Raw genomic sequence first — 27,605 nt, 5'->3', positions numbered from 1 at the left:
AATTGGGGGTGTTTAGTTTCTTTTGGCTTCCTGAGATTTTTTTTTCCATGGTGATACACTGAGGAGGGAGGAGAGAACAGGAGGGTGGGAGGGCGTGGGCTAGGAAACGAAGGTGCTGCCTAGAGCCGAGCCCCAGGACTCCCCTGTCCTTTCCTGTCCCCAGGGTGGAAGCTTCCCCAGCCTGTTCCTCTGCTGCTGTTGTTGAAGTAGAAACTGCCAGCCAGGCCTCAGAGCCTGCCAGCCAGGCCTCAGATGAGGAGGACGTACCCGCTGCTGACATCTACTTTGTAAGTCCTCGGGGGGCTCTCTCCCATCACCAGACCCTCAACTCAAAGTGTGCTCACATGTGCACATGCACTGACATGCCCCCACACATCGACACACGTGGCACACGATATCACATCTGCGTGTGTGTGCCTGTCCACATGTGTACATGTGCTCACATGGACATGTTCCCACATTTGCACTTTCACACTGACACATGGACACACACTTGAGAGGTACCCACACCTGCACGTGCTCTTGCATGCCCACCGGCACAAGCACGATATGCTCTTGCATATTTGCAGATACCCACGTGGTATGCTCTCGATCACATGCACCCTCACATGGTATGTGAGTGTCTCGCCTGGTGTCACCCAGGCCAGGCCATTCCAAAGCCAGGAATCTGCTCTGGACCCTTCTCCCCAGACCTGTGACTACTGCCTGGCATGAGCCAAGGCCCCAGGTGTGCCACCCTGTCCCCCTGGGAATCATCTGAATCCTCACACTCTGAGCTCTGATGGGCACCTGTGTCCTCCTCGGTCTGTGCCGAGCTGGTTGAGGTGGACTGGAAGTGCTAGGGATCTCCTCACACTGGGGGTGGGTGCAGCCAGGTGGGCTGCAGCCTTCAGGGGGCGAGGGAATTGTGGCAAGGCACATGTGGGCCTCACACTGCCAATGTCACTGGCCGAGGACACTAGGCTACCCCTGGACAAGGAAGGGTTTGTCAGAACAAGATGTCCTGGGGGCCAGGGCCTCCCTCCCAAAGCTGGGGGTCGCCTTCCCCCTTGCATCTCCTGTAGGCAGGCAGATTAGATGAGCCAGGGGCCTGCTGAGGTAGGTGCTGGGTGGCCAAGGAACCTGCGAAGTCTAGTCCCCTGGCACCTGACAGAGGGTCTTGAGCCAGATGGCCCCCATTGCAATGGAAGGGCTGGACTGCAGCCCAGCTGTCTGCCCTCTTCCTAGACCTTCATTTTCATCTCTGCCCCCAGCGGAAGGGGAGCTCGGGGCTGCTCACTGCCTTGGTCCTGGCACCTGCCCTCCAAATCTCCAGGCCTCAGGACAGTGTGGGTGAGCCTGGCCCTCTGCTGCCACCGCTGCTCCGTAACCACCACTGCCCTGCTGTCCCGACCCAGTGCTTCTGAGTCGCGGGGCTCCTGCCAGGCACCGTAGTGGGCACACTGTGTGTGTGTCCCATCCACCTGCCATTATCTCCCATCCTCAGAGGCTTGATTTGTCCTGTTCTCTCGCATCATGTGTGAGGCGACCAGGCTCTGTCCTGTGAGTGGGTGGCTGGGCCACAAGGGCAGCAGCGACAGTCGAGGCCACCGTGTGACCCTGACACCACCAGACCCTCCTGCTGCTTTGCCATCGGCTCACCTGCCCCCTCCGAGCACTCGCCCCACCCGACCTTCCTGACCTCAGCGGAATCCCGCCTTCCTGGCCCCTCACCCTGTCCTCTCTTTGCCTCCTCCGCCCACCTGGCCCACCCAGTTCGCGGATGGGAGGTACTGGACTTACTCTCCCCGGCATCACCGACTGCGGGCCATGACGCTGAGCTCCTCGGGGACTGTAAGTGACCACAGCAGGCCTCCAGGAAGCCGAGTCCCTGCCCCGCTGCCACCCGGGGCAGCCGGGAGCCCTAGGGCCTGGCCGTCCCTCTTCCTCTGAGAAGGGACCTGGGGAAAGTAGTCACGACAGCTGTGCAGGGTGCCCTGCTGTGTGTGTCCTGCAGGGATGTCACTTAGTCCCCTGTGAGGTGAGCATCAGTGGCCGGCAGGCACATGGCTGGCACTCAGCGGGCCTGGTCGTGGCAGAGTTTCCATTTGAGTCCCAGCCCCAGTCTGCCTCTGCCCCTCCCCAGCCTTTCCAGGCAAGCGGTAAGTTGGGTGGACACGCCTTGTATGCTCAGACCTTGCTGCTGACGGCCCCCCAAAAGCACATCTGCCCTCTGATGGGGATAGTCACATAGGTCAGTGAAGGACTGACTGCAAAGCTGGGCTCTTGAAAGAGAGAAGAGCTGGTATCTTCATACCCATTTCACAGACAGAGAAACTAAGGCCTCAGCTCCAAAGGAGCCCACAAGAGCACACAGTTCAAACAAAACCTGAGGCCAGACTCCCAAGCAGCCCCTGAGTGGACACTCATCTATCCAGTGTGCTTGGGACGTTACATGGATATCATGCAGCAGTCCTGTTACTGCCATCATGAGCAATAAATGAAGGGCCCAGAGAGGCCAAGTAACCTGCCCAGAGCTGCACAGTGCAAACCAGTGGAACACGGTGAAGAACTGGAGTGAGAGTTTCTGTTCTAAAGAGAAAGCCCCTCAGGGGCTCACACCCTGGCCCCAACAGCAAGCCCCTCTCCCCATCACTGCATGTCAAGATCACCTCCCCAGTCCCCTGTCCTCCCAAGATGGGGCTGCCGTCACCCAGAGGCGATGCATGATCCAACAGCCGGGGATACACAGCAGCCCCCCGGGGGAGCAGTTTGCAAAGATGCCTGGAGGGGGTTGATCTGAACTTTGAAAGGAAGAGGAAAGGGTATCTCCATGGGGGACACAGTGGAAATGGAGCAAGGGGGCTGGATGGGAAGAGAAGAAGGCTGGATGAGTGGCAGGAGAAACTGTCAGACCCGCAGAGATGTGCCCTTGGCCTGACAGTAATGGAATCACTCGTTTCTGGGTCTCTCCCTGAGACCCAGCTCTCTCCAGAGGATCCGATGGGGCTCCGTCGTCCCAAGTTCTGAGCCCAAGCAGGGCAGCTGCCTCAGCGTTGAGCTCCCCTGCAGCTGCCTTGTGCTGGGCACTGGGCATGAGAGGCCCCAGATGGCCAGGCGGGGCCTCCGGGCTCCCAGCTGGGCAGGGGTTTTTATTGTGCCATAACCGGCTGAAGGAATAAGCAGGGCCTAGAGCGGTGCCTTGCCTTGCTGCCCCACGCCCCTCTGTGCCAGTCCACAGATGGACATAGGCCTCTGGGATGAGGCGCACGGTGCCCAGCAGCCTGGGTGTCCCACTCAAGCACAGGGTTCCGGCCTCTGTGAGCAGGCATCATGCTCAGAGCTGCCAGGAGGGTGGGCTTGAGTAGGAACAGAGGTTGGGAGACGAAGCAGGTGGGCTCTGAGGGATGGGTCTGGGGGCTTGTTGGTTGTGGCTATGGTAGGTTTAGGGGCCCTGGGACAGCCAGGGTGGGTGTGTACTTCGGCCTGGTGCTCACCACAGAGGCTTCAGCTGGGGTAGAAGTCCTCAAGCCTCAGGGCATTAAAGGCCGGGGTGGGGGACTCCTGGGAGGGAGGAGGAAGAGAAAGCAGGTGGGGAGAACCCAGAGGAGGCCTCCAGGGCCCAGGGAGGTTCTTGAGATGGGAGCAGACCTGGCAGGAAAGTGCACCCACCCTTGATCATATGACAGAATGGGGAACCCTCCCCGTACATAGCTGGAAGGATACCAATCCGCCCCACCACCCTGTGCTGCCGAGTGCCCCCCAGAACCCATGGAACAGGCAGGGTCTGAGGGTGGGGTGCTGCTGGGCTAGGACGGAGCTTCAGGTGCCGTGGATGGGCAGAGGAGGAGGAGAGAGGACAGCAGAGGACACCAGCCCCTGCCACTCTCCCCCCCACCCTGCTATGCCCGGCCCTCCCTGACTGCACTCACTGCTTCCTGCTGCTGCCCCACCCGCTCCGGCCACTCAGCCCCAGCCCTGCCCATCTCTAGGGCCATCCAGGTCGGGGGCAGGTCCCCATTAGGGAGATGGCAGCAAGGGGCTGAGCCGCCCACCTGTCCTGTGTTGGGGGTCCGCCTCTTTTATTGCTGTTTCTTCCTTCCTCCCTCTCACCTCTCTCGTGCCTCCTCACACCCTGCTCTCTTCGCCCTTCCTGCACGTGCCGCCTGCCTGCCCTCCAGCCCACCGATGAGAGGAGCTGGGTGTACTCCCCACTCCACTATAGTGCACAGGCCCACTCAGCCTCCGACGGCGAGAGCGACACAGTAAGTGTGCCCACAGTCCTCCAGTTTGGCCTGCTTGGGGCTAAGAGTGTAGACCCCAGATGCCCCGAGGACAGGTGGGGAAACAGATCTGGGATGGGAGGGGCAGGCCTGGGCCCTTGCTGTGTGGTGACCCGTGGGGTAAGTATCTTGGGGCCTCTGTCTGGCCCTCATGGCATATGGGGTCCCTGGCCTGAGGCATCAAATGGTGGGGCCAGGCCCCACCATGGGAGGCCCAGGGGGTAGAAGGGTCCAGCCCTGACCCATCTAGCCCTCACCTGCCTCTTTTGCTTTCTGCAGTAATTTCTATGCAGTCACCAACCCACAGGAATGGGGCACACGCTCCTAGCCCAGCTCGGCCCAGAGCACAGGAGGTGCCACCTGGCCGCCACTGGATGTCGCTCGCCCACGTCCTCCCCTTGGCGATGGTCACTGACGCTCCGGGCTGCAGCACAATCGCCCCCGGCTCCGTCACCCACCTGCGCCTGTGATACTGTGAACCTCCCTGAGTCTCCAAACACATATTTATTTTGGGTCCTTACTCTTTGCACACAGACGGCAGCACATGAGTGCTTTTTCGGAACAAGGAAAAAAAAAGGCCACAGTGGAAAAAGAAGCAGCTCCATTCTAAGCACTTTTTAGTTCTTTGCTACGCTTGCATGTGTCTCACTGAGGGAACAAGACCCATCTGCTGCAACCCCTCTCTGACTGTCCGCAGGTGCTGCCCTGCTCCACCTTTGCCTCGGATAGGGCGCCTAGGAGGGCAGAGCCACCAGACCCGCCCTGGTACCCAGGGCACCTCTGGAGGCCACCCACTCAGCAGGTGCTCTTGGCTCAGGTCTGTGAGCTGGACACCTGTCCTCGGGGGGTGGGGGGCAACTGGTGGTCCAGTGGTGGCTCAACACCCTGCTGACCCCTCAGTCTCTTGGCATCTGTTTCCCACCATGCCCTCCTCCCAGGCGACGGGGGCAGAAGTAGCCAGGCAGTGACTAGAATGCAGACACGTGACTGCCCCTGTTGGTGGATCTCAGGACTGCGGGCGTCTCATCCACACGGACTGCTCAGCATCTGGAAGATAGGGCCCAGGTGATGGAGACGGCCTTTCAAAGCAGGCTTTACAGAACACCCGACTCTGAGAGGAGGCACCGGCCCTCAGCCACAGGACTCCTGGAGAGCTCGTGTCCCAGAGCAGGGCCCTCCTGCGTGCAGGGACAGGGCCTAGGGGGCCAGACTGTCCCGTAAGAGTTCCCCCTGACTGGGTGGGAAGCCTCTTTCATTTTTAAAAGATGATGATGCCTGCACTGACTAAAGGATGGGGAAGACATTCTTTATGAAAAACAAGACTTTTGGGGGTCATCTTCAGCAGAGGCAGCCATTCCTAGGCTCAGAGCTCCAGTGAGTGGCCACCGGGTCATCCTGCTGTGTCCAGAGGGGGCTGCTGGAACCAATGGTTTGTCAGGGTTTCTCCCTCCCCCACCTGGACACACTCCCACCGCCTGAGGTGAGCAGTGTTGGCTGTCCCCTCTTCACTCTGCAGACCCACACCACCTCGGTCCCATATGGGAGGAGCTGTGGATGGGCTGGGAGCGAAGCCACACCTTTTGGAAGAGTCTCTCCAGACTCTGCCTCCCTGGTGGAGCCTGAGTCAGCCAGACAACGCTGATCCGGGAGTCTGATTTTCTCAGTCCCTGCAAGCTGCCTAAGCTGTTGCTCCTCCCTGCCATACAGGTCCTTTGTCCCACCTCGGACAGCCAGTGGGGGGGAACCTGCTAGTCTGGCTCTTCTCTGGACGGTGAGGCTGCACCCCAAGGGCTCTCTTCTCACCATCAGCATGGGGGCAGCACCCCAGCTCTGAGCAGGGCCATGGGGGACACTCCATGCAGCCTGGGGAAAGGTACCCCCAGAGGAGCTGTCAGAATAAGCTTGTGGGTGGCCCAAATAAGCAAAAACAGCATCTCCCTGCTGCCTGAAGAGTGCTTGTCCAGGCCCTGGGGAGCACCCTCACCTGGGCCTCAGACTGCTGCCTGTCTGCAGGCGCCATGGCCACATGCTACGAGTCACCAGTCTGTCCCTGACCAGTTCCACCAAGAGGGAAGGCAGGCAGAGCTCAAAAGTCACACGTCAGACCTGGAAGATGAACAGGGACTGCTGTGTCACCCAAATACCAACATGAGAGTCCTCACCCAGGCTCTCAGAGACCAGGACCAGAGACATCCTGAGCCCTGGTGGGGATGAGCAGTGCAGCAGCCCAGTTCTGGAGCGGCGGGCTCTGCATCCAGGGCATCCTTGGCCAGGGTATCTGGAGCTATAGGAGCGAGGAGGGGAGCTGCCTGCATGGCCCCATCGACTCCCTAGTCCCTGCTGGGTCCCTTGGGCTTTCCTGAGTGAATCACAGGACAAATGTGCTGGTCAAATGCTGACTCATAGGAGTAATTTGAAAACCTTCTGGATATAACATTTCTGTTTTTGTTTTAAGTCAGGAAGACCCTTTGGAAACCCATTTTGTGTTGTACTATTTGTCCCAGGACTGGGCAGGGGAGCAGGAAGGCAAGACCTTATTTATAACTGTACTGAACCCATGGCCTTCCTCACACCCCTGACCAGGAAGGCCCTGGACTCACCCAGCTGTCATCCTGCCCCACCCCCACCCCCATGAGGTCCTCCAGATGGAAATCTGTAAATTTCCCCATTTCCCTCCAGGCTCATTTCTGATGGCCGCTGTCGCTGAGAATGTGAGCAGCGTCTGATTTGCTGTACTGTAAAAACAAAAGGCATATCCCGTGGCTGACAAGGGGGAGCCTTCTGTGAGTCCCCTGCCAGCCTTCTCTCAACCCCTTTGCCTCCACCACCTGGCTCAGTGCAATACTCCCATACCTGATGGGGTCTCTTGCCATGGTACTGTCGCCGCAGCCCCTCGGTCCCTATCCCAACTTTGTTTTTATGGCTGAACTGATTTCGAAACACAATGTGACTGCAAACCTTGTGTGTCTTAATTGTCACCGGGGCTTCTGCGTGCTCAGCCCCCGGTCTGGTATGTGACAATCCGGAGTGCAGCCTCCTGTGGGTGCCTCTGTAGCCTTGCAGCCGCTGCTGGCCCTGATGACACTCATATGCAGCCCCAGGCCCCGCCCCTGCCTCCCCTTCCTCTTTTTATGTAGAAAGATCTCTCTAATAAATTGGGTAATAAGCACCCACCACCTCTTTGCCTCTCTGTGTGCCTGTGGTCTGGTGGGGAGCTTGAGGACTGGCTGTGAACACGAACAAAAAGAAACCCTCAAAGGTTTAAAATAACAGGACCCAAATGTCTTCATTGCCTTGATCACTAGCTGTGGCCTCCTGGATTCCAGATCAGCCACAAAAAACTTTTAAAAGTTCTGATATCAGTGCAGTCCAGCTCAAAGGAACAAACACTCCCCAAAGTTTGTATTCTTTCTGCCAGAAGGTGTGTGTTGAGTAATGCATGGACCCCATGTAAGGGGAAAGTACTTCTCCCAGATGCCCAATCTAAGAACTGAGTCGAAAGTCAGATCCTGTCTGTAAGCAAGCCTCGGAAACCCGGTTACAATCACAGATGCAGAGGCAGGGCGCCTCTGCTTGTGTATAAACTAGACACGCAGATGATCTGGAAGGTGCCTTTTTTACAAGGCAGATGCTGTCATGGAGGCGCCTGCATTTTGAAGGTCTGATGGCCAGGCCCACTCATGTGTTGGGCCATCCGCTCAGCAGCACAACCCACGTCCCGTGAGTAGTGGGGTTGTCATTAGGGTGAAGGGAGGTGGTCTTCTGTTTCCTTTGGAAGACTCATTCTGTGCCACCGCCCCACCCTGCACCTTGGTACCAAGCACAAGCAGAGCATACACAGCCAGCATTGAGGGTGGTGGTATGAAGCAATATTTTAAAACAGATTTAAATAGCCAGCTTAAAGTATTAAGTACCATCCTCTGGTGAACTAGGGCAACTCGGAGCAGGTCTTCGGGATCCTCCAGGTCTCTGGGCCTCCTGTCCTGTGCCCTGTGGTCTATCCTCTCAACCAGTCCCAGAGGGACTCCCCTACTGGCCAGTCCCATGTGTATCCTTCCCACAGAACAAAGCTTGGACCGCCCAGTTCAAATCGTAGCTGCCTCTTTGGGGGGAAGAATGGGTGTTTAAGAGACTTTCCCACTCTGAGCCTGTTTATTCATTTGTAGAATGGGTTGAAAGGAAACTAAGAGAGTCATCCAAGATTTTTTAAAAAGATTAATCCCTAGCCCTGGCTGGTGTAGCTCAGTGGATTGAGCATGGGCCTGGGAACTAAATGATCGAGGTTTGGTTCCCAGTCAGGGCACATGCCTGGGTTGCAGGCCAGTTCCCAGCAGGGGACCCACAAGAGGCAACCATACATTGATATTTCTCTCCTTCTCTCCTTCCCTTCCCCTCTAAAGATAACTAAATAAAATCTTTTTTTTTTGAAGTTTAATCCCTGAAATACATAGGTATTCTTTGGTGGGTGGTGGAGCATGATAGTCTCACAAAAGGTCAGCCCAACATGTGAGGCTTTTCAGTTTCCGTCCCAGCTCCCACTCTTCGCCCTCTTGAGAGGTCGGGACTCGAACTTACGATCTTGGTGCTTCTCTGCCTACTCAGGCGAAGGGCTCGCACTCTCAGAACAGGCCTCCTCTGCTGCTCGAAAGGCTCCACCTTCTCCCTGAACCCGCCCCTTCCTGCTACCGCCTTCCCAGGCCCCGCCCCATTGACAGTTACTGTTTCGTATTTTCTCCGCGCGCGCGTATCTCGTAGGGCTTCCTATCCTAAGAAAGGAGGACCCACTTGGAACTGCCCCTAGTATGCCTGAAGGGCGAGTCCTAGACCCTGGAGGCCACAGTCCGACTGGAGTCTATAACGCAGACCACGTTTGCAGGCGGTGGGAGGTTTACGAGGCATCAGGGTCCTTGCGGGTAGGGTGGCGGGATGGGTTTGTATCCCCCTGGCTCAGGCTTGGATGGGGCAGCCTGGCGCGCGCGGTGACTGAGGAAGGCCCCCGAAGCAAGCCCCGGATATTTGCGTCTGCGCCGCCGCCACCGTCCCTGCCCATGGGTCGAGATACACGCTCGCGCTCGCGTTCAGCGTGTCGCAGGGGTCGCAAGGGCCGGAGACAGCGGAGCCGGAGCGGGAGTCGGAGCCGAAATCGGAGCGGGAGCCATGGGCGGCGAAACAGGCGGCGCCGAGACGGCGAGGGGCGGCGGAGGCGGCGAAGCCGGGAGCGAAGGTGGGATCACTGCGTGAGCAGCGCCTGAGATCCGTCTCCTGCCCTGGGGAGGGGGAGTTAGGCAGGGCGTTCTAGATAAGGGGTCGTCAGATAGCGAAAGGACAGCGAGAGGTATTCCAGGCAGGGCACCCGATGTTTGGAGGGACATCAAGGGGAGCGAGGCAGGTGACAAAAGTAATGGAAAACCAGAGCGTGCAGATTCTTGCATATCGTGGTGAGGGTTTGGCCGTTATTCGTAGGAAAGTAGGAGGCCATGGGAGCATTTTGAACGGGAGAGTGACGCGGTCTGACTTTGCAAAACTCCCTCTGGCTTTCGTGGAGAAGGGACTGACTGAGGGGATGAGCAGTAGTGACACCAGGGAAGAGGAGGAGGTGGAGGTTACGGTTGTCCAGGCAACAGATGATTGTGGCTTTCACGAGAGGGAGGCACAATGAGAGGTGGGTAAATTCGAGTGGGGTGTCAGAAGTAGAGGTGACATCACTGACTCAGGGAGGTGGGTGTGAGAGGGGAAAACTGTTGATGACAGGCGACAGGATTCAGCTGACTCCTGCCTAGGACCTAGGTGTCAGCTTCCCCATGGCCCGTAGTCCTTTACTTCTGGATGTGGGGCACGTTGCCAGACTTGGCTGGAGTCTGTTTCAGCACATAGGAACCAGCACAGTGGTGGGGACTGACTACAAGACCTGGTCCCAGTGCTGACTCATCCTCTAACAGTGACACTCAGGCCATCTGTGCCCTCAAGATTTCCATGGGGCCTCTCCAGACATTCATTGTCCCCACTCCTCCGGCCCAGCGATTTTCACCCTTTCCATCTCGTGGCACACACAAACTACGAAAATTCTGCACCATCCGGAAAAAATACACTTTTTGCTGATCTGACCCCAAAAATGGGTATAATTTTGAGTTCATTCACACTGGATGGCTATTGTGTTGGCTCTTGTCGTTTTTTTAAAGATTGTATTTATTTATTTTTAGAGAGAGGGGGAGGGAGGAAGAAAGAGAGGGAGAGAAACGTCAATGTGCAAGAGATACATCGAATAGTGGCTTCTCCCAAGTCCCCAGCTGGGGGGCTGGTCTGCAACCCAGGCATGTGCCCTAACTGGGAACTGAACCTGTAACCTTTTGGTTCACAGACCAGCGCTTAATCCACTGAGCCACACCAGCCAGGGCTGTCGTCATTCTTTTCTTTGACATTCTAAGGGAAAAGAGGTCAGAGCCCCTGACAAAATAGTCAGGTATTGCATGTTTTAAAAATTCTTGCAAGGCCCTGGCTGGTGTAGCTCAGTGGATTGAGCGCGGGCCTGCAGACCAGACGATCGAGGTTCGATTCCCAGTCAGGGCACATTCCTGGGTTGCAGGCCAATTCCCGTAGGGGCCAGTTCCCAGCAGGGGATGCACGAGAAGCAACCATACATTGATGTTTCTCTTCCTCTCTCCTTCCCTTCCCCTCTCAAGATAAATAAATGAAATATTTTTTAAAAAGTTCTTGCAGTACATGGGTTGCAAATTGCAGCTCCAGACTGTTCTCCACACCATAACCAGAATAGCTGTAGTCAGACCCACTGATGGCCGTCTAGGCTGAGAAAGTGGCTTTCCCAGTAGAGCCTCCTAGGACCACTGCCACCCAGGAATTCCAGGAAGCTGCAAAGAGCAGAAGAAATAACGCAGAGGCGATTTAAACCAGGGCTTGGTCACTACAGCCTAGGAGCAAGAATAGTTTTTACATTTGGAAACAGTAAGGAAAACTTAAAAAAAAAGTATTTTGTGACATGTGAAAATTATATAACATTCAAATGTTGGTGTCCCAAAATAAGATTTTACTTGGACACACAGCCGTGCCCATTTGTTCACATACGTTCCACAGCTGCTTTGCACTAAAGAGCAGAGCTGATTTTTTGCATTGAAAAAAATCACTAACCACCCTGGCTGCTGTAGCTCAGTGGATTGAGCATGAGCTGTGAACCAAAGGGTCATGGTTCGAAGTCAGGGCACATGCCTGGGTTGCGGGCCTGGTCCCCAGTGGGGGCCGTGTGAGAGGCAACCACATGGTGTTTCTCTCCCTCTGTTTCTCCTTCCCTTCCTCTCTTTCTAAAAAAAAGAAAGAAAGAAAATTTTTTTAAAAGTCACTAACCCTAGATTAAGGCCCTAATGTTGATACTTTAGCTCTCATGGAGCAAAATGTTTTGTTATTATCATCTTTGTATTTTTTTGTGTACTGTTTTCTAATATTTGAACTATGCACAAGAGTCAATCACCCTAGATATGTAATTAATGTTATTTATAAAAATTTTATCACATTCATTGTCCATGTTCAAGGGCTGCAAAATAATCGGATTTCATAGATCAGATTTGTTGACATGAGCTTAATAGGTAGAACATCTAACAAACTAAAGACAAATATAGTTTTTCCTTTCCTTGTTCAAAGGCCTCTAGACACTAAAGAATCTATCCCTAGGGGCTTGGCCATTCTGTTCCCTATTCCCAGTGCCCTTCCCTGGCCCTTTATTGCTGCCAGTTTTACTCCAGTTCACTCCTGCCCATTCTGTGTGACTAGTTTAAACACCACCTTCCCTGGCTGGTTTAACTCAGTGGATTGAGCATGGGCCTGCAAACCAGACGATCGCGGTTCGATTCCCAGTCAGGCCACATGCCTGGGTTGCAGGCCAGTTCCCAGCAGGGGACTCACAAGAGGCAACCATACATTGATGTTTCTCTCCTTCTCTCCTTCCTTTCTTCTCTAAAGATAAATAAATAAAATCTTCAAAAAAATACTTAAAAAGTCTATAGTTTATTCCTTAAAAATTTTTAAAACAAACAAACAAACAAAAAAAACCCACCACCTTCTTCTGTACACCCTCCCTTGACAGCTTGGAGAGCTCAGATTCTCCGATTCGAACACCCGTATAGCTCTTGTACCGTCCAGCTCCACCTCTGTGCCCGCATCCCCTCACGCTCCCTCTGCTCTAGCCACGTGGACCTCCTTTATGCTCCTTGAACACGCCAGGTAAAGTGCTGCCCCGGTGCCTTTGCTCTTGCTGTGCCCTCTGCCTGGATCACCCACCACCCAGATCTCTCTGTGGCTTCTTCCCCAGCTTCCTCCAGAGTTACTGCCTCAGGGAGACCCTCTCTGACTTTCTGTCCCCTAATTTTATGTGATTTCTTTGTGGCTCAAAGCATTATCCAGTGTCACACTGTGTGTTTACTTGTTGGTGCGAGCCCCACAAAGAAAGGGACCATCAGTGTTTTGGCCACTGCTGTGTTCTCAGTACCTACAGCAATGGGTGGCACACAGGGGCTCACTGAACAAAGGCCAAACGAATGACTGGCCTGCAGGCGGTGAACAGACCCTTTCGGATTCCCTCCCCAGGTCAGATTCAGAGGAAGACCACTGGCAGCGGCGAGATCGGCAGAGCCGGAGCCCACAGCCACGCCAATGGCACTCACAGGACCAGTCCTCTCAGTCTGACTCAGGCAACGAGCAGCATTGGCAGCAGCGGGACCGCCACCGTGGAACACGCTCCTGGTTCCGGGGCTCCTCCTCATCCAGCTCCACATCCCCAGACCGCTCCCAGAGCCCTCGGGAGGTGGCTGCAGCCCTGAGCCAGCAACAGAGCCTGCAGGAGCGGCTGCGGCTCCGTGAGGAACGGAAGCAGCAGGCGGAGCTGATGAAGGCCTTTGAGACACCCGAGGAGAAGCGGGCCCGGCGCCTGGCCAAGAAGGAGGCCAAGGAGAGGAAGAAGCGGGAGAAGATGGGCTGGGGGGAGGAGTACATGGGCTACACCAATACCGACAACCCCTTTGGCGACAACAACCTCTTGGGTACCTTCATCTGGAATAAGGTGAGAGAGCCAGCCTTATGAAGCGCCTGGTGATTAGTTCCGTGTTTGTGTCCTTCGCACATTTCTCCTTCCTTTCGTGAACTTTCTGATCATTTTATTTTATATACTCTCTACAACTTTTATTTCAAGAGATGTTAGTTAGCACTCACAGCACACATTTCCCAGACGGCACCTTGCCATGTGGAGTACACACACGTGAGCACGTGAGTGCACATGCACAAACACCAGTTCTGGCAGCTTTTATTGTAGTGACTGTCTCTGGCAGTGTAATATTTCGGGCATGCTTTGCCCCAGAAGCCAGGCTCTGTGTCCTGGCCAGGTGGCTCAGTTGGGTGGAGCGTTGTCCTGTTCACCAAAAAGGGTGTGACTTGATCCCCGGTCAGAGCATGTGCCTAGGTTGCGGGTTTGGTCACCAGCCAAGGTGCATATGAGTGCATACAGGAGGCAGCGGATCAATATTTCTCTCTCTTTCCTCTTTCTCTAAAATGGATTTTTTTTTAAAAAATCACCAAATATATGCTCAGGTGAGGATTTAAAAAATAAGGCAATTAAAACAAAAAACAAAACAGCCTAACCTCAACAAGACTGGAGAACAGGTTCCTGGATTCACACACCAGATGGGATTCCACAGTTACACTTTGTCATTTCACTCTTGAAATGACAATTCCATGCTGACCCCCTACCCTGCAGTCATGGCCTATTGCACGTGGCTGAAAACAGCAGAATCTTCTCCTGTAGCTCCAGAGGCCAGAAGTCTGAAATCAAGGTGTTGGCAGGGCCGCCCTCCCTTGGAAGGTCTGGGGAAGGGCCCTTCTTGTCTATCCCAGCTTCTGGTTGCTGGCACCCCTGGCTTGTGGCCACGTCACTCCAGCTTCTGCCTCTGTGTCGTCTTCCCTCTGTGTCTTTGTCCTCACTTGGCGTTGTCCTCTGCATGCCTGTGTCTGAGTTTCTCTCTTCCTGTAAGGACACCAGTCATTGGGGGGCCCTGCCTGACTCCATATGACCTCGTCCTGGTTACCTCTACAGAGACTCTGTTTCTGAACGAGGTCACACTCACAATCTCCAGGTGTTTGGACAAGAGCATCTCTTTTGGGGGGGCACAGCTAAACGCAACACAGCTCCCAGCAATGGTGAGGGAGGGTGAGGATGGGTGGGCAAAGTCAGAAGCTTGGGTGTCCACCCATCGCCCACACTTCAGGCCTGGTTTCTTGCCACTGTCCGGAACACACCAAGCCCATTCTACCTCGGCCTTTGTGCTCGCCATTCCTCTGCCTTAGAACACACCCTGCCTCTTCCATGGCCGGTACTTTCTCGTCCTTCTGATCTCAGCTGACATGGTTCCCCTTCTTACAGGCCTTCCTGGCCCCCTTGGTCCCCCTGGTATTCTTTTTTTCCCCCTTTTAAAGATTTTATTTATTTATTTTTAGATCAAGAGAAAGGGAAGGAGAAAGAGAGGGAAACATCAATGTGTGGTTGCCTCTCGAGTGCCCCCTACTGGGAATCTGGCCTACAACCCAGCCTGTGCCCTTACTGGCAATTGAACTGGCAGCCCTTTGGTTCATAGGCTGGTGCTCAATCCACTGAGCCACAGCGGCCAGGGCCCCTGGTATTCTTTATCAGAACACAGCCCCTGCTTTCCTAGCACTTTGCTAACAAACTTGATTCTGCACCTGCTGGGTGCTAGATTCTGTGTGGGCCCTGGGCACACACCTACAGGCAGAGATCCCTATCCCTGGGAGACCAGCAGTGTTGTGGGTAGAGGAGCTGCAATAAGTAAGTTAGCAAAGTTCGTAGAGGAGAGAAAAAAGGCAGGCATTGGGATGCAGCGGTGACCACAGTGCAATAAGCAGGCCCGAAAAGGCCTCCTTGCAAAGGTGGTGTCCAAATACACATCCTGCCCTGGCTGGTGTGGCTCAGTCGGTGGGAGCGTCATCCCATAACTGAAAGGTTGCACATTCAATCCCCCATCTAGGCACCTGTGATCCCTGGTCCAGGTACATAGGGAGGCAACTGATCGAGGTTTCTCTCTCTCTCCCTTTTTCTCTCTGAAAGCAATGAAAAAAATGTACTCAGGTGAGGATAGAAATGAATGAATGAATGAATAAATGCACATCCTAATTTATAATGTGTAGGTCCTGCCAACCTGTGAGCTTCACAGGCAAGCTCTGTCCCAAGGCCTGCACACAATAGGCACTGCCTAAGTGCGGGGGAATTCTGGTTGGTGTGTACACATGGGTGTTCAGGCATTTCCCAGTCAGTCTTTCTCAGCCTAGCCCGGCCTTGGGGATTCCCCCCATGGGAGTGCTTCACCACACACGCAGCTGGCGCAGCCTGGTGTCTGTGAGACGAGTCAGCAGGTCCCCAATGAGACTGTCCTGGGAGCCTCAGAGGAGTGGGCCCAGCTGCCTCCTCTCTGCTTCAGCACTCATCTCACTCACAGCAGAGGGGGCTTCGTAGTTTGGATTGTATCAAACTGATTTTGTAGGCAGGGGTGGAGGGCGTCTTCTAGTGGAAGGCATTGAGGTGTACCCAGGGGCAAGTCGCTTTTAACTTCACTCTCCTCACCTGCAAAGCAGATGCTGTGGTCCAGTCATCTCAGTCATATACACGAGTGCCCCCAAGCTCCCTCATGGTGGGTTCCAGGGAGGGCAGCTGGAGGGAGGCACCTCTGCTCAGCAGGCTTGTGGTTGATCTTCCAGGCCCTGGAGAAGAAGGGGATCAGCCACCTGGAGGAGAAGGAGCTGAAGGAGCGGAACAAGAGGATCCAGGAGGACAATCGCCTGGAGCTGCAGAAGGTCGGGGTGCCATTGCCCTATCCACATGGGGTCAGAAGGCCTTTAATAGGGACCCAAGGCTGATTTGTCCTTATTTAAGTCAAACAGGACCTGATTGGCTCTCGTGGAAAGTCCTGGGGATGCTGGCTTTAGGTGCAGCCAGATTTGGGGACTCGGGCAATGTCTCCAGTAAACGGCTGCTCTCCACCTTGGCTTTGCTGGCCTCTGGGCTTTACTCTCTCTCTCTCTCTCTTTTTTTTTAAAATTAAGGTCATGGTCTTTTTTTTTTTTTTAAGATTTTATTTATTTATTTATCTTTTTTTTTTCCAGAACTCAGGCTCTCCTCTAACTCTCTGTCCCTTTCTCTCCCCTTCCCCTTTCTTTTTTTAAAAATATGTTTTATTGATTATACCATTACAGTTGTTCTATTCCCCCCCTTCATTCCCCTCCACCCGCACACCCCCTCCCCCACCCTTCTCCCCCCCTTAGTTTATAACAGCGTGTCTCAAGTTCTTTAGATTCTATATTTCCCCCATTATTCTTGTCCTCCCCCCTATCTATTTTCTACCTACCATCTATGCTATTTTCTGTGCCTTCTCCCCCCTTCTCTTCCTCCCACCCCCCTGTTGCTAACCCTCCATGTGTTCTTCATTTCTATGGTTCCACTCCTGATCTAGCTGTCCTCTTGATTTGCTTTTGTTTTAGGTGTGGTTGTTAATAACTGTGAGTTTGCTGTCCTTTCACTGTTCATATTTTTTATCTTCTTTTTCTTATATAAGACCCTTTAGCATTTCATATAATAAGGGCTTGGTGATGATGAACTCCTTGAACTTGACCTTATCTGAGAAGCACTTTATCTGTCCTTCCATTCTAAATGAAAGCTTTGCTGGATAAAGCAATCTTGGCTGTAGGTCTTTGGATTTCATGACTTGGAATACTTCTTTCCAGCCCCTTCTTGCCTGTAAGGTCTCTTTTGAGAAATCCGCTGACAGTCTGATGGGTACTCCTTTGTAGGTGACTGTCCCCTTATCCCTTGCTGCTTCTAGGATTCTCTCCTTCATTTTNGGACTGTTCGTGCCTGTTACGTAGCAGGATCGGAGCCCTAGGTGTTCACCAGAGCAGGGCAACTCAGTCGCTGGGTTGTGATGCTGTATGTGGGGGCGGGGTCAAAGAGGAGCAATGGCGACCCATCTGCCACCTCCCACTGCGGTCCCCACAGGTGGCCGGTGCCGCAGCTGCCAGCGTCACCAGGCCCACGCGTTTCATCCCACTGCATGCGAGTGCACCAACGCCGTTAGCCCTCCACTGGGTTCGCCCCCTGGGGCCTGCGTGGTCCGTCTCACTGTGCGCAAATGTGCGACCGCTGTCAGTCTGCCCCACACCCTGACTGGTTCCGGGCTGCCTTCGCACCTAGGTCTGGGGATCTTTTCTGCCCGACCCTGCTCTGCTACTGGCTCCGCCCCTCTTACCGTCCCAGTTGAACAGTTAGTTGTTGTCGGACTTCCATTTAATTCAGTTTTCTGTTCTTTGGCTGTGTCTTTGTTCTCCAGACCTTTGTTGTATTCAAACTTGGTTGTGGGAGAAGGCATAGTGTTTCCACCTATGCCTCCATCTTGGCGGAAGTCTATTTATTTATCTTTAGAGGGGAAGGAGAGAGGGAGAGAAACATCAATGTATGGTTGCCTTTCCTGCGTCCCCTGCTGGGAGTTGGCCTGCAGGGAACCGGCCTGCAATCCAGGCATGTGCCCTGACTGGGAATCGAACCGCGATCGTCTGGTTTGCAGGCCCATGCTCAATCCACTGAGCTATACCAGCCAGGGCCTGGGCTTTACTCTCAAACACTCCCCCAGGGTCTGTCTGAAATCTCAGGCAGTCTTGGACCAATCTCTGTGTCTAGGGCTGGTGGGCTGGGGCCAGGCATGGGTTGTAGTCCCAGCCCCGACCCTAGGGGACCCTGTGGCCTGAGAGGGCACAGGGCAGGCTCCACAGGCCCCCCGTCATCCAGTTGTCTCACCTTCATCTTCTCTGTGCACTCCTCAGGTGAAGCAACTGAGGCTGGAGCGGGAGCGGGAGAAGGCCATGCGTGAGCAGGAACTGGAGATGCTGCAGCGGGAAAAGGAGGCAGAGCACTTCAAGACGTGGGAGGAGCAAGAGGACAACTTCCATCTCCAGCAGGCCAAACTTCGGTGCCGTGCAGGGGCAAGGGGAGCGGGGCATGGGGCCACCCGCCACCACCCTACATCTGCCCACCTTCACCCACGAGCCTGCTTCTGGACCCAAACACATGGAACCTGTTTCTGCCCCAGGGCCTTTGCGCTTTCTGTTCATGCTTTCCACAACCTACTGTCTCAGCTGCACCCCTCTCACCCTTTGGGTTTCTGCCTTTCCCCTCTTTCTGGCATTAGACCTGTTGCTGGGGTGTCCCCATCTCCCCCAGTAGGCTGGATACAAAGGAGACCCCAATGCACCAGCTCCACGTGGTGGAACTGCACAGGCCGAGTAGAGTTTGCTGGGCCCTGGGCTGCGCTGACTCTGCTAGCCCCTCACCCATAGGGGTGTTTGCTCATCGGCTGCATTTATAGACAAGGAAGATGAGGCCCCTGGGCATTGTGAGTTGTGTGAGGCCACGCAGGCATCTGAGCCTGCAGCCAAAGATGTGTGCACTTGGAGCCCACCCCGGGGCCCCTTCTTGGTCCTCCTTCCTGCCAGCCACACCGGTTCTGGCCAGCACCTCAGACCTCCCTGGTCATGGGCCCCTAGGGTCAGACTAGGGTCAGCCACTGATGTGTCCCTGTGGGCATAGCACTGAGGCTCCAGATCTTCCAGTCTGGGCAGCCCGTCCACTGAGAAGAGGCAGTTCTCTCTGACCCTCTGGCCCCACTCCCACTCACTGCTCTTCGGACCCCATGCTCACTCCGGTCCCTGCCCCTTTCTGGGCCTGGGCCGCCTGGCCAGCCTGTCTTCACCTGATTCTTCTACTCTCAGGAAGCCTTCCCTGACCACCAACCCCTGCAGGCCAGGCTCCTTCCTGGCTCCCATGCCTGTCACCCACATGGGTGGGAGTTTGGGAGGGAGGTCACAGCTTGAGCTCTGACACCACCCCTCTCCTCCCAATAGCTCCAAGATTCGAATCCGGGACGGACGGGCCAAGCCCATTGACCTGCTGGCCAAGTATATCAGTGCCGAGGATGACGACCTGGCTGTGGAGATGCATGAGCCTTACACTTTCCTCAATGGTCTCACAGTGGCTGACATGGAGGACCTGCTAGAGGACATCCAGGTACTGCCAGGCCCCACTACCCACCTCCCTGGCCTCCCCAAGACATGCCTTCACTGCACACCTTTGTGCCTCTCCTTCCAGGTATACATGGAACTCGAGCAGGGCAAGAACGTGGACTTCTGGCGGGACATGACCATCATCACTGAGGATGAGATCTCTAAGCTCCGCAAGCTGGAGGCCTCGGGCAAGGGTCCAGGTAACAGAGGATCAGCCCCCACCCTGAGCCCGCTGAACAGAAAGACACCAGGGTGTGCTCTTGGGGACACATATCTGCATTGGTGGGAATTGTCAATTGCCGATGATTCCACGGGAAGCTAGCCTCAGGTGCTCTGCAGACTTCGGTTTGGGCTCTCAACAGCCCTCTGTAGACGTCTGTGGGAGCCACCAGGGGGCAGCACTGGGCAGTGTGAGCCCCAGGTCCTGGGCCGGGGCTCTCCTGATGGGATGGCAGGGCCTTCCTTTAAATAATCACTCAGCAGTGCTGGGCTTCCCTGGTAGCAGCACCAGCAAGGGCTTTTTTTGTGTGGATTTCAGGTTTTCTCCAGAGGCTCAGCCTGTCTGAGTGACAACAGGGTGCAGTCTGCTTGGTCAGAAACCCTGTGCAACCTCAGTGTGTTCAACCTGGTGTTCTTTTTTAACTCAATTTTCTTTTCATCCAAATGGTTGCATGCATACATTTGCAAGGGACGGGTACTCCCCAGACATAGGCCATAGTCGCCCGGGGGCAGAATCGCTCCAGTTGAGAACCACTGCTCTGAACGCTCAGATCAGCCACAACATGCCCACCCCTCCGGTCCCCTGAAGCCACCGGCTTTAATCATTTCAGCTTCTGTGAGCCTCATGTCCCTGTTGCTAAGCTTCATCCTTCAGCACCCACCCCGGTGGCTGAGGATGTGAGCCTCCCTTCCTCCTGGCTTGTATGAGTGTCATTTGTAGCTCAGACACAGATCGGGACAGCTTCCTTCCTCGCAACGAAAAGGGCGAGTGTCTTTTGTTTTTGTAAGTGTAGTTTTGTTTCTCACGTCCTCTTAGCAGCTACATCCTGGAGCAACTTCCGGAGAGAGGAAGGGAAGCTTTGCTGCCAGAGATGTGTGTCTGGGCAGTCTCCTTTGGTGGCAGTAGGACTGGGTATAGAACTGGTCGGAAGGGTGTCGTGGGGCTGATGGGCAGAGCAACAGGTATGAGCATGGCTCTGGGTGCACCTCCAGGCCACCGGGCAGCTCAGTGACCTTGGCTGGCTGGCCACCTCCTGGTGCCCGGTTGTACCTTTTGTAGCACAGGGATGATAAAACCTCTCAAGGAGGGTCTAGTGACAAGAAACGAGTAAATAGATGCTGGGGACAGTGTCTGCACATACGACACTGCTGTCTGCCACCGCCCCCAGCCCCCCAGCTGGACCGTGGAGGTGCTCAGCACATTGAGGCTTCCTTCCAAAGCCCATCTGGCTTCCTTTTTCTTATGCCCGAGCCCTTTCTCTCCCAGTTGGCCTCTGCCACCTCCTGGGTCTCCCTTCATTTTCTTCAGTGAGGGAGCCCTCCTTTGTGGGACCCCACATCTCTTTTTTGTGGTTTGTGTGCTCATCTTGGTGGGGCACATTCACCGTGACTTGTGGAGGAGGGCAGGCGGTTCTCTGATGTCCTGTGTTTTGGGGACGTTCCGCTCTCCCTCCGGTTACTGGCAGCGGGGCTAGATACAGACTTTGGGAGTAGGGCGTTTTCTTGAGAGGCTGAGGCCCCTGACCCCGTGGCTAAAGGGACATCCCATGTGTCTGCCCACTTCCAGAGCTCTCTCAGTGGGCGTTTGGGTGGCGTCCGGGCCTAAGGTGTGGCTTCCTTTAACACATGTCTTAGCAGCTCTTGGCTTCTCTGGGAGCAGCACTGACGGGGCTGTCTGTCTGGGCTGGAAGTTTTCGCTTGGTGGCTCCATCTGTTTGAGCGAGAGCAGGACTCGCCTCTGCTTGGCCTGGAATGGGGATTCTTGCTGAATTTGGTTTTGGTCTTGGGATGTTTCTGCACCTGTCACAAACCAGGGCCAGGCTACTAGCCTGTAGGTTGACCACTGGGCCAAGGGCCTGGGTCCCTTTCCTCCTGTCCGGTCAACTGTGACCGTATGTCCAGCGGCAGGGGTTCTTGAATCCTACTTTTGAGCAGGGAGCGTGAGCTGATCGCCCACTCCCCCATTCACCCAGCAGCTGCGTACAGAGTTCCCTGTGGACCAGCCAGTGCTGGGAACACAGCAGTGAGAAGCCAGGGAGGTCCCTGCCTTGGGAGGCCATGTATCAGGTGTGCAGCCTAAGGGGCCAATCTGGTGATCAGGGAAGACTTCGGGTAGAGGTTATGTTCTTGCTGAGTGCTGAGAATGGGTATTGCTGATAGAAAGTGCATGTGCAAAGGCCCTGGGGCATGGGGTGGGCTTGGCATGTTTGATGAGCAGCCGAGAGGCTGGTGCACCCAAGCACGTAGGTGTAAGCAGTATTCGGCCCTGTCCTTGGGGGCCTCTCACTCTAGAGGATAGGAATGTGTTCTTGGGACCCCATTCTACGGTAGGTGTTCGGATAGACTTTTCTGTAGGACAGAGGGGCCTGTTTGTCTCAGGGTGGTGTCAGAACTTCCCACAGCACCTGGAAAGTAAGCAGCTCTTTCTGCTGTGCCAGGCACAGCACACTGCTCACGTACATGGTGTCATCGGGCTTCCTAGAGGGCAAAGCTGAGGCCCAACGAGGGTGAGCCACTTGCCCAAGGCTCACAGCTAGGATTGGCAGAGCAGGAGCTGAATTCCAAAGAGCGTGACTCCTGGGACACCCCTCCGGGCTCTCCTGCATGGTTTGGGGAAGACAGTGGTGGGCAAGATTGGTAGGCCGGACACCTGGGTCCCGGCCTGGTGCTGAGTGGCCCCCACCTCCCTGCAGGCGAGCGGCGAGAGGGCGTCAACACCTCGGTCAGCTCCGATGTGCAGTCGGTCTTCAAAGGGAAGACGTACAGCCAGCTGCAGGTCATCTTTCAGGGCATCGAGGGCAAGATCCGGGCCGGAGGCCCCAACCTAGACATGGGATACTGGGAGAGCCTGCTGCAACAGCTGCGTGCCCACATGGCACGTGCAAGGTGAGTGGGCAGCGGGCCTCAATCACTTTAGCCCAGGAACTGTCCTGGGTGGGTCCTGTCCCACTTGGCATCTTGCCTGGAGCCAGGAGCCATCTCCAACATTCCTGCTACTCGAGGCTGGCCCCTAATAGACCTTGGGGACCATAGACCAGTGCCCTAGCCAAAGGCCCTTGTCGTGCTCTTTGTGCTCCCACGTGCAGTTGGGCCTTGGGAGTTAGGCAGGGCCTCTGTAGTGGCCGCCTTCCTCATGGCCTGTACTGACCACCTGGCCTTTGCTTCCCACAGGGTCAGCAGGCATCACAGGAAGCCTCAGGCTGCCTCCCCCAGCCTTCTGCTGGCCCCACGCTCCTTGTGTACAAATTCTCAGCATGCTTGGCACCACTGTGTAAATACAGTCTGCTGGCCACTAACTATTCGCCTCTAAATTTATCTTCCCTCCCTGCTCCGCCTCTTGTTCTGGCCCAGTATGGCCGTTAGGTTACAACCACATGTGAATATCCTGGTACTGGGACCTGCCCCTCCCAGCCAAGAGATAGTTCTCTGGGGCCTATGACCCCAAGTCCCATTTTTTTCATAGCCAAAGCCTTGACCCTGGAATGACTATGCTAGGCTAGAGGCCCAGCCTGTGCTGTACTTACTGCTCTCTCAGCCTTGTGTGTTCTTGCAGCTGGGGGGTGGGGGGGTGGTCCTGAGAAAGCCAGAGGGAAAATGGGGCCCCTTTGCCCCACCCAGTTAGGGTGACCTCTGGCCACATTCTAGGCTCCGAGAGCGGCACCAGGACGTGCTGCGGCAGAAGCTCTACAAGTTGAAGCAGGAGCAGGGTGTGGAGAGCGAGCCACTGTTCCCCATCCTCAAGCAGGAGCCCCAGTCTCCCAGCCACAGGTAGGCCCAACCCAAAAGCCCCCCTTCCTCACCCCGAGGCCCAGGATGTTCCCCCACCCCACAGGGCCCCACCTACCTCTGGAGGGGTCAGGGCAGCCGCCCACTCAGCCTTATCTCCTTAAAGCCTGGAGCCTGAGGTCCCGGCCCTGACCCCACCTGGACCCTCCTTGGAGGGCGGCCCTGTGGAGGCTGAGGCGGAAGGGGAAACACCAGCAGAGGGCGAAGCAGAGGGGGAGGCTGTGCTCATGGAGGAGGACCTGATCCAGCAGAGCCTGGACGACTACGACGCTGGCAAGTACAGCCCCCGGCTGCTCACAGCCCATGAGTTGCCGCTGGATGCGCATGTGCTGGAGCCTGATGAGGACCTGCAGCGTTTGCAGTTGTCACGGCAGCAGCTCCAGGTCACAGGTGAGCATTGGGGCGAATGAGGCCATTGTTTGGGGGTGGACAGCAAAAGGGTTGGGGCAGGAGGCTCCTGGGTCCAGGGCCAGCCAAGGGGCTTAAGGTGAACCTCTCTGTCCCTTCCCTCCCTGTCTCTGGGCATCTATTCACTTTTTCACTTGCTCATTCATTCAGTCGGGTTCTGTGTCCGGCTGGCCCCAAGGATAGAGGGTCGTTTTCACTTCCTGTGCCCAGCCCTGCTGTGCGTTCCTCATGCTGTTTGCTGGGGAACAAGCATGCACCTCGGCCTCCCTGGGCTCTGTTGTCCTGGGTGTAGATGGGTAATGGTGTCAGAAAGTCCCCTGCCCAGGGTCCCGTGGGAGATCTTTAACCAGCAGGCTCTCTGGCCACCCAGCAGGAGACACATGGTGTTTGGTACCCACACGGGGAGAACAGTGAGCATAGATGGCCAGGGATGGGGTACCAGGCAGGTGAGGGAAGCTGGGAGCTGGGGCCTGTCCCACCTGGTGCCTTTACCCTGAGCCTCAGTTCTTCTGGGAGAGGCCTGGCAGGGCGGAGTAGGCTCGGGGGCCCTTCCCACCACCCTGGGAGTGACAGGGGAAACCGAGGCCCACGGGTACCTCAGTCCCAGCGAACAGCTGCCTCGCCCTCAGGTGACGCAAGCGAGAGCGCGGAGGACATCTTCTTCCGGCGGGCCAAGGAGGGCATGGGCCAGGACGAGGCACAGTTCAGTGTGGAGATGCCCCTGACTGGCAAGGCCTACCTGTGGGCTGACAAGTACCGGCCACGAAAGCCACGCTTCTTCAACCGAGTGCACACAGGGTTCGAGTGGAACAAGTACAACCAGACACACTATGACTTCGACAACCCACCGCCTAAGATCGTGCAGGGCTACAAGTTCAACATCTTCTACCCTGACCTCATAGATAAGCGCTCCACGCCTGAGTACTTCCTGGAGGCCTGCCCTGACAACAAGGACTTTGCCACCCTGCGCTTTCACGCTGGTCCGCCCTACGAGGACATCGCCTTCAAGATCGTCAACCGCGAGTGGGAATACTCACACCGCCATGGCTTCCGCTGCCAGTTCGCCAATGGCATCTTCCAGCTCTGGTTCCACTTCAAGCGCTACCGTTACCGGCGGTGATGGCCCTGTACCCCCCCAACCACCTGACAGGAGTGGCAAGGCCAGCAGCCTTCCCCAGCCGGTGCACAGGCTGGGCCTCCCCCTCACCAGCCTCACTTTCTCTGTGAGAACAGCTAGCAACTCACAGTGGAGCTGCCTCTGAGCAGTGAGGGAATGACTGGGACAGGCTGGTCCAGGGCTCTGACATGCCTGGGGGGCTGATGGCAGGACTCTTTGAGTGCAGGGAACCCAGCAGGTATCAGACAACCTCACTGTCCGTGTGGACATGCTAAGGCCCAAGGCCTGCCCTAGACAAGCCCTATAGTGCAGGCCCTTAGGCTGGGGGCATTATGAGGCCCAGACATGGGATACCAAGCTTTTGAGGGCAGGAAATCCAAATTCAGAGCCCTGATTGGCCCTTGGACACAGCCAGCTGCTACAGGGCCCACCCTCCTGGCTGTCTCCAAGCCAGCCTCCCTCAGAGTCTGCCCCAGTGGAATCCGGACCCTGCTGTGCCATTTCCAAAATCTCTGGAGGGACATCCCGCTCCCCTCACCCTGGTTCCAGCTGTGGGGTCAGTCCCCTCGAGCAGGGGTGAAGGGCACGCTGCCCTCCAGCACCACGCCCAGGAACCAAGGCTCCCGGATGGAGACAGCTCTGGCCCAGAGGGGGACAAGCCCACCCCGAACCCCAGAGCACCAGCTCCTCGGACAGTCCCCCCCACCAGCACCCAGTTTCATCTGGAAACATTTCAGGTGGTTTCTCTGAAAAGACTTTTTTAGGTGGGGAGGGGAAAATCTTGTTTATTTTCATTTAACTGATCTACTCGTGAGAGTACGTTTTTAAAAATAAACAATTTATTTTAGAATAACTTAAGATTTTCAGAAACGCTGTAAAGGTAGCCCCAAGTGCCTGCCCCGCTGGCAGCCACTTTCAGCTGCCCCGTCATTACTGTCTCACATAATGGGGTGAGGAGCGCTGGGCGCTAAGGAGCTGCTCATCTAGGCCTCCGGGCAAGGGCTCACTAGACAGTGGGCACCCTCTCCACACTACAGTCCCCGGCCGACCCACTGGTCTCGATCCAGAAGGAAGAATATCCTTAAGGCAGCGAGGGGGTAGTTTCTGCTCCCTTTGGAGCCCTGGGCAGACATCACTAATCGATCACTGCCAGAGCAACCTCAGGATCCCTGGTGGCAGCAGCCACTACCAATTGACCTGTAGCCTGCTTCCTGTCACTGAGTGCAGGGCAGGCCGTGGAGGCATTCTTGTGCCTGGCTCAGGGGTTGGTCCTCAAATGGGCAAGGCCCCATTCTGTTGTCACAGCATGGACTGTGTGGCTGCTGCAGCCCAGCCCTGACCTCGTGCCAGCTCCACGGGGCAGGATTAATGTCCACTGGGGGAAACAGGCTTGTGGAGGCCCATGTGTTCAAGCCTAGAAAGTGGCAGATGGGGTTCAAACCTGGACTCCAACTTGGGGAACCCCACCTCCCAGACCACCGCCCATGTCCCAGCCTCAGTTTCCCTGCCTGCCCCCAGGAGAATCCTCCCAACCCCAGTGTCCCCCCAGCGGTCCAGGAAGTGTGTTCACCACAAGGGAGAAGGTGGCTGTCCACCGACTTACTGGATGTGTTTAGCCGGGAGCCCCTGGTTAGGAGGGAGGAGAGCTGGGCTCAGATGCCAGGGGCCCAGGGAGTCAGGCTGGAGCCCAGGTGGGGAAGGCACCGACGAGGGGGGGTGGCTGGGAAGAAACACAACTTCCTGGGGCAGGGCTGCTGAGCAGAGGAGGAGGGCGGGGCCTCTCTTACAGGGGGAAAAGGAGCAGCTTCGCCCAGAGCAGGGGCACAGCAGAGCTGAATGCAAGCTCAGAGCTGGACTCCCCAGGGCACTGTGGAACCATACGGGGTGAGAGCTGAGCAGGGACATGAGCTGGCTGTCAAGGAGACCCCTCAGGCAGACTGGAGGCACCACACCCACCCAGCTGCCCCATTACCTCCACCCTGGCCTAAGCTGCCCCCAACCCCCACCAGCTTCTTCCTGCCTTTGGCTGTATCCAAATCTAAAAATAGATGCCCCCCTGCCTGGTCCCCCACCGGAAACCACAGCCACTGGGGGGGACACGTCCTGAGCCTGGCCTCTGCTCCTGACATCTGCTCCCCCCCCCTTCAGGCCAAGTGCCTTTCAAGCCTCATGTGCCGGTTGAGCTAAGAGCGGGGTAAACAGAGGTTAGATCTCCAGTCACCAGCCCTGGAGGCTGGAGGAAGCCCAGAGGATTCAGGATTCAGGATTCAGGTTTGAATCCTACCCACATGTGGCCTTGAACTTGTCATTTCCTCCCTCTGGGCCTCAGTTTCCCTGTTGACAAAATGAGCATCTTGACCTCATTCAGTGCAGAGCTGCAGTGAGGCCCAGACTGAAGTCGAGTCAAGTGTGCATCTCTGAACCCTGCCCTGGCTGTTCCCAGAAGGAGCATTGTCCTTCTTATCTCTGGGCAGAGGAAGTGGGAATGAAACAGTCCCCCTCCATCTCTCCCCACCCCCGCCGCCATCTGCAGCCCCAACCCCACATCCTCTCCCCACCACGACACCCTCACTGCAGCTCCCCGAGGCCTCACGCTATCTCCTCTCTCTAGTCTTGCATGTGTGATTTCTGCCAGTCTCTTGCACCTGGGGAACTCCTGCTCATCCCACAAAGCACCAGTTCTCAGGCCTTCTCCCCAC

General features: G+C 55.9%; 2 protein-coding genes across 14 annotated transcripts in view; both read left to right on the top strand.

Moving 5' to 3' along the window:
* Positions 1 to 7,438, top strand: part of PIP5K1C (phosphatidylinositol-4-phosphate 5-kinase type 1 gamma) — a 53,140-nt gene extending 45,702 nt beyond the window's left edge. For 2 of the 12 annotated variants that reach the window (XM_037042531.1, XM_037042529.1), the window contains exons 16-19: positions 164 to 287; positions 1,756 to 1,833; positions 4,161 to 4,244; positions 4,542 to 7,438. In XM_037042531.1, the coding sequence (XP_036898426.1) occupies positions 164 to 287; positions 1,756 to 1,833; positions 4,161 to 4,244; positions 4,542 to 4,544 (289 nt within the window). In that variant the 3' untranslated portion in view covers positions 4,545 to 7,438. Of the gene's footprint in view, positions 1 to 163; positions 4,245 to 4,541 lie in introns of those variants that run through there. The other 10 variants (XM_037042533.1, XM_037042532.1, XM_037042526.1 and 7 more) reach the window with 7 other exon arrangements.
* Positions 7,439 to 9,242: 1,804 nt separating this feature from the next.
* CACTIN (cactin, spliceosome C complex subunit) lies at positions 9,243 to 25,733 on the top strand. 2 transcript variants are annotated; one of them, XM_037042522.1, is made up of 11 exons: positions 9,243 to 9,486; positions 12,855 to 13,326; positions 16,026 to 16,121; positions 18,141 to 18,286; positions 19,218 to 19,380; positions 19,462 to 19,576; positions 22,289 to 22,481; positions 23,241 to 23,363; positions 23,488 to 23,771; positions 24,419 to 24,923; positions 24,958 to 25,733. In XM_037042522.1, the coding sequence occupies exons 1-10, from the start codon at positions 9,311 to 9,313 to the stop codon at positions 24,907 to 24,909; spliced, it is 2,259 nt and encodes a 752-aa protein (XP_036898417.1). In that variant the 5' UTR covers positions 9,243 to 9,310; the 3' UTR covers positions 24,910 to 24,923; positions 24,958 to 25,733. The 2 variants fall into 2 exon arrangements, with proteins under 2 accessions (XP_036898417.1, XP_036898416.1); XM_037042521.1 differs by having other exon boundaries at positions 24,419 to 25,733.
* The last annotated feature ends 1,872 nt before the right edge of the window (positions 25,734 to 27,605 follow it).

Source organism: Sturnira hondurensis, unplaced genomic scaffold (assembly GCF_014824575.4).
Source record: "Sturnira hondurensis isolate 20B ecotype Veracruz unplaced genomic scaffold, ASM1482457v3 Scaffold0003693, whole genome shotgun sequence".
Lineage (NCBI taxonomy): Eukaryota > Metazoa > Chordata > Mammalia > Chiroptera > Phyllostomidae > Sturnira > Sturnira hondurensis.
Note: the sequence above shows the minus strand (reverse complement) of the source record. Positions and strands in the feature narration are given on the sequence as shown.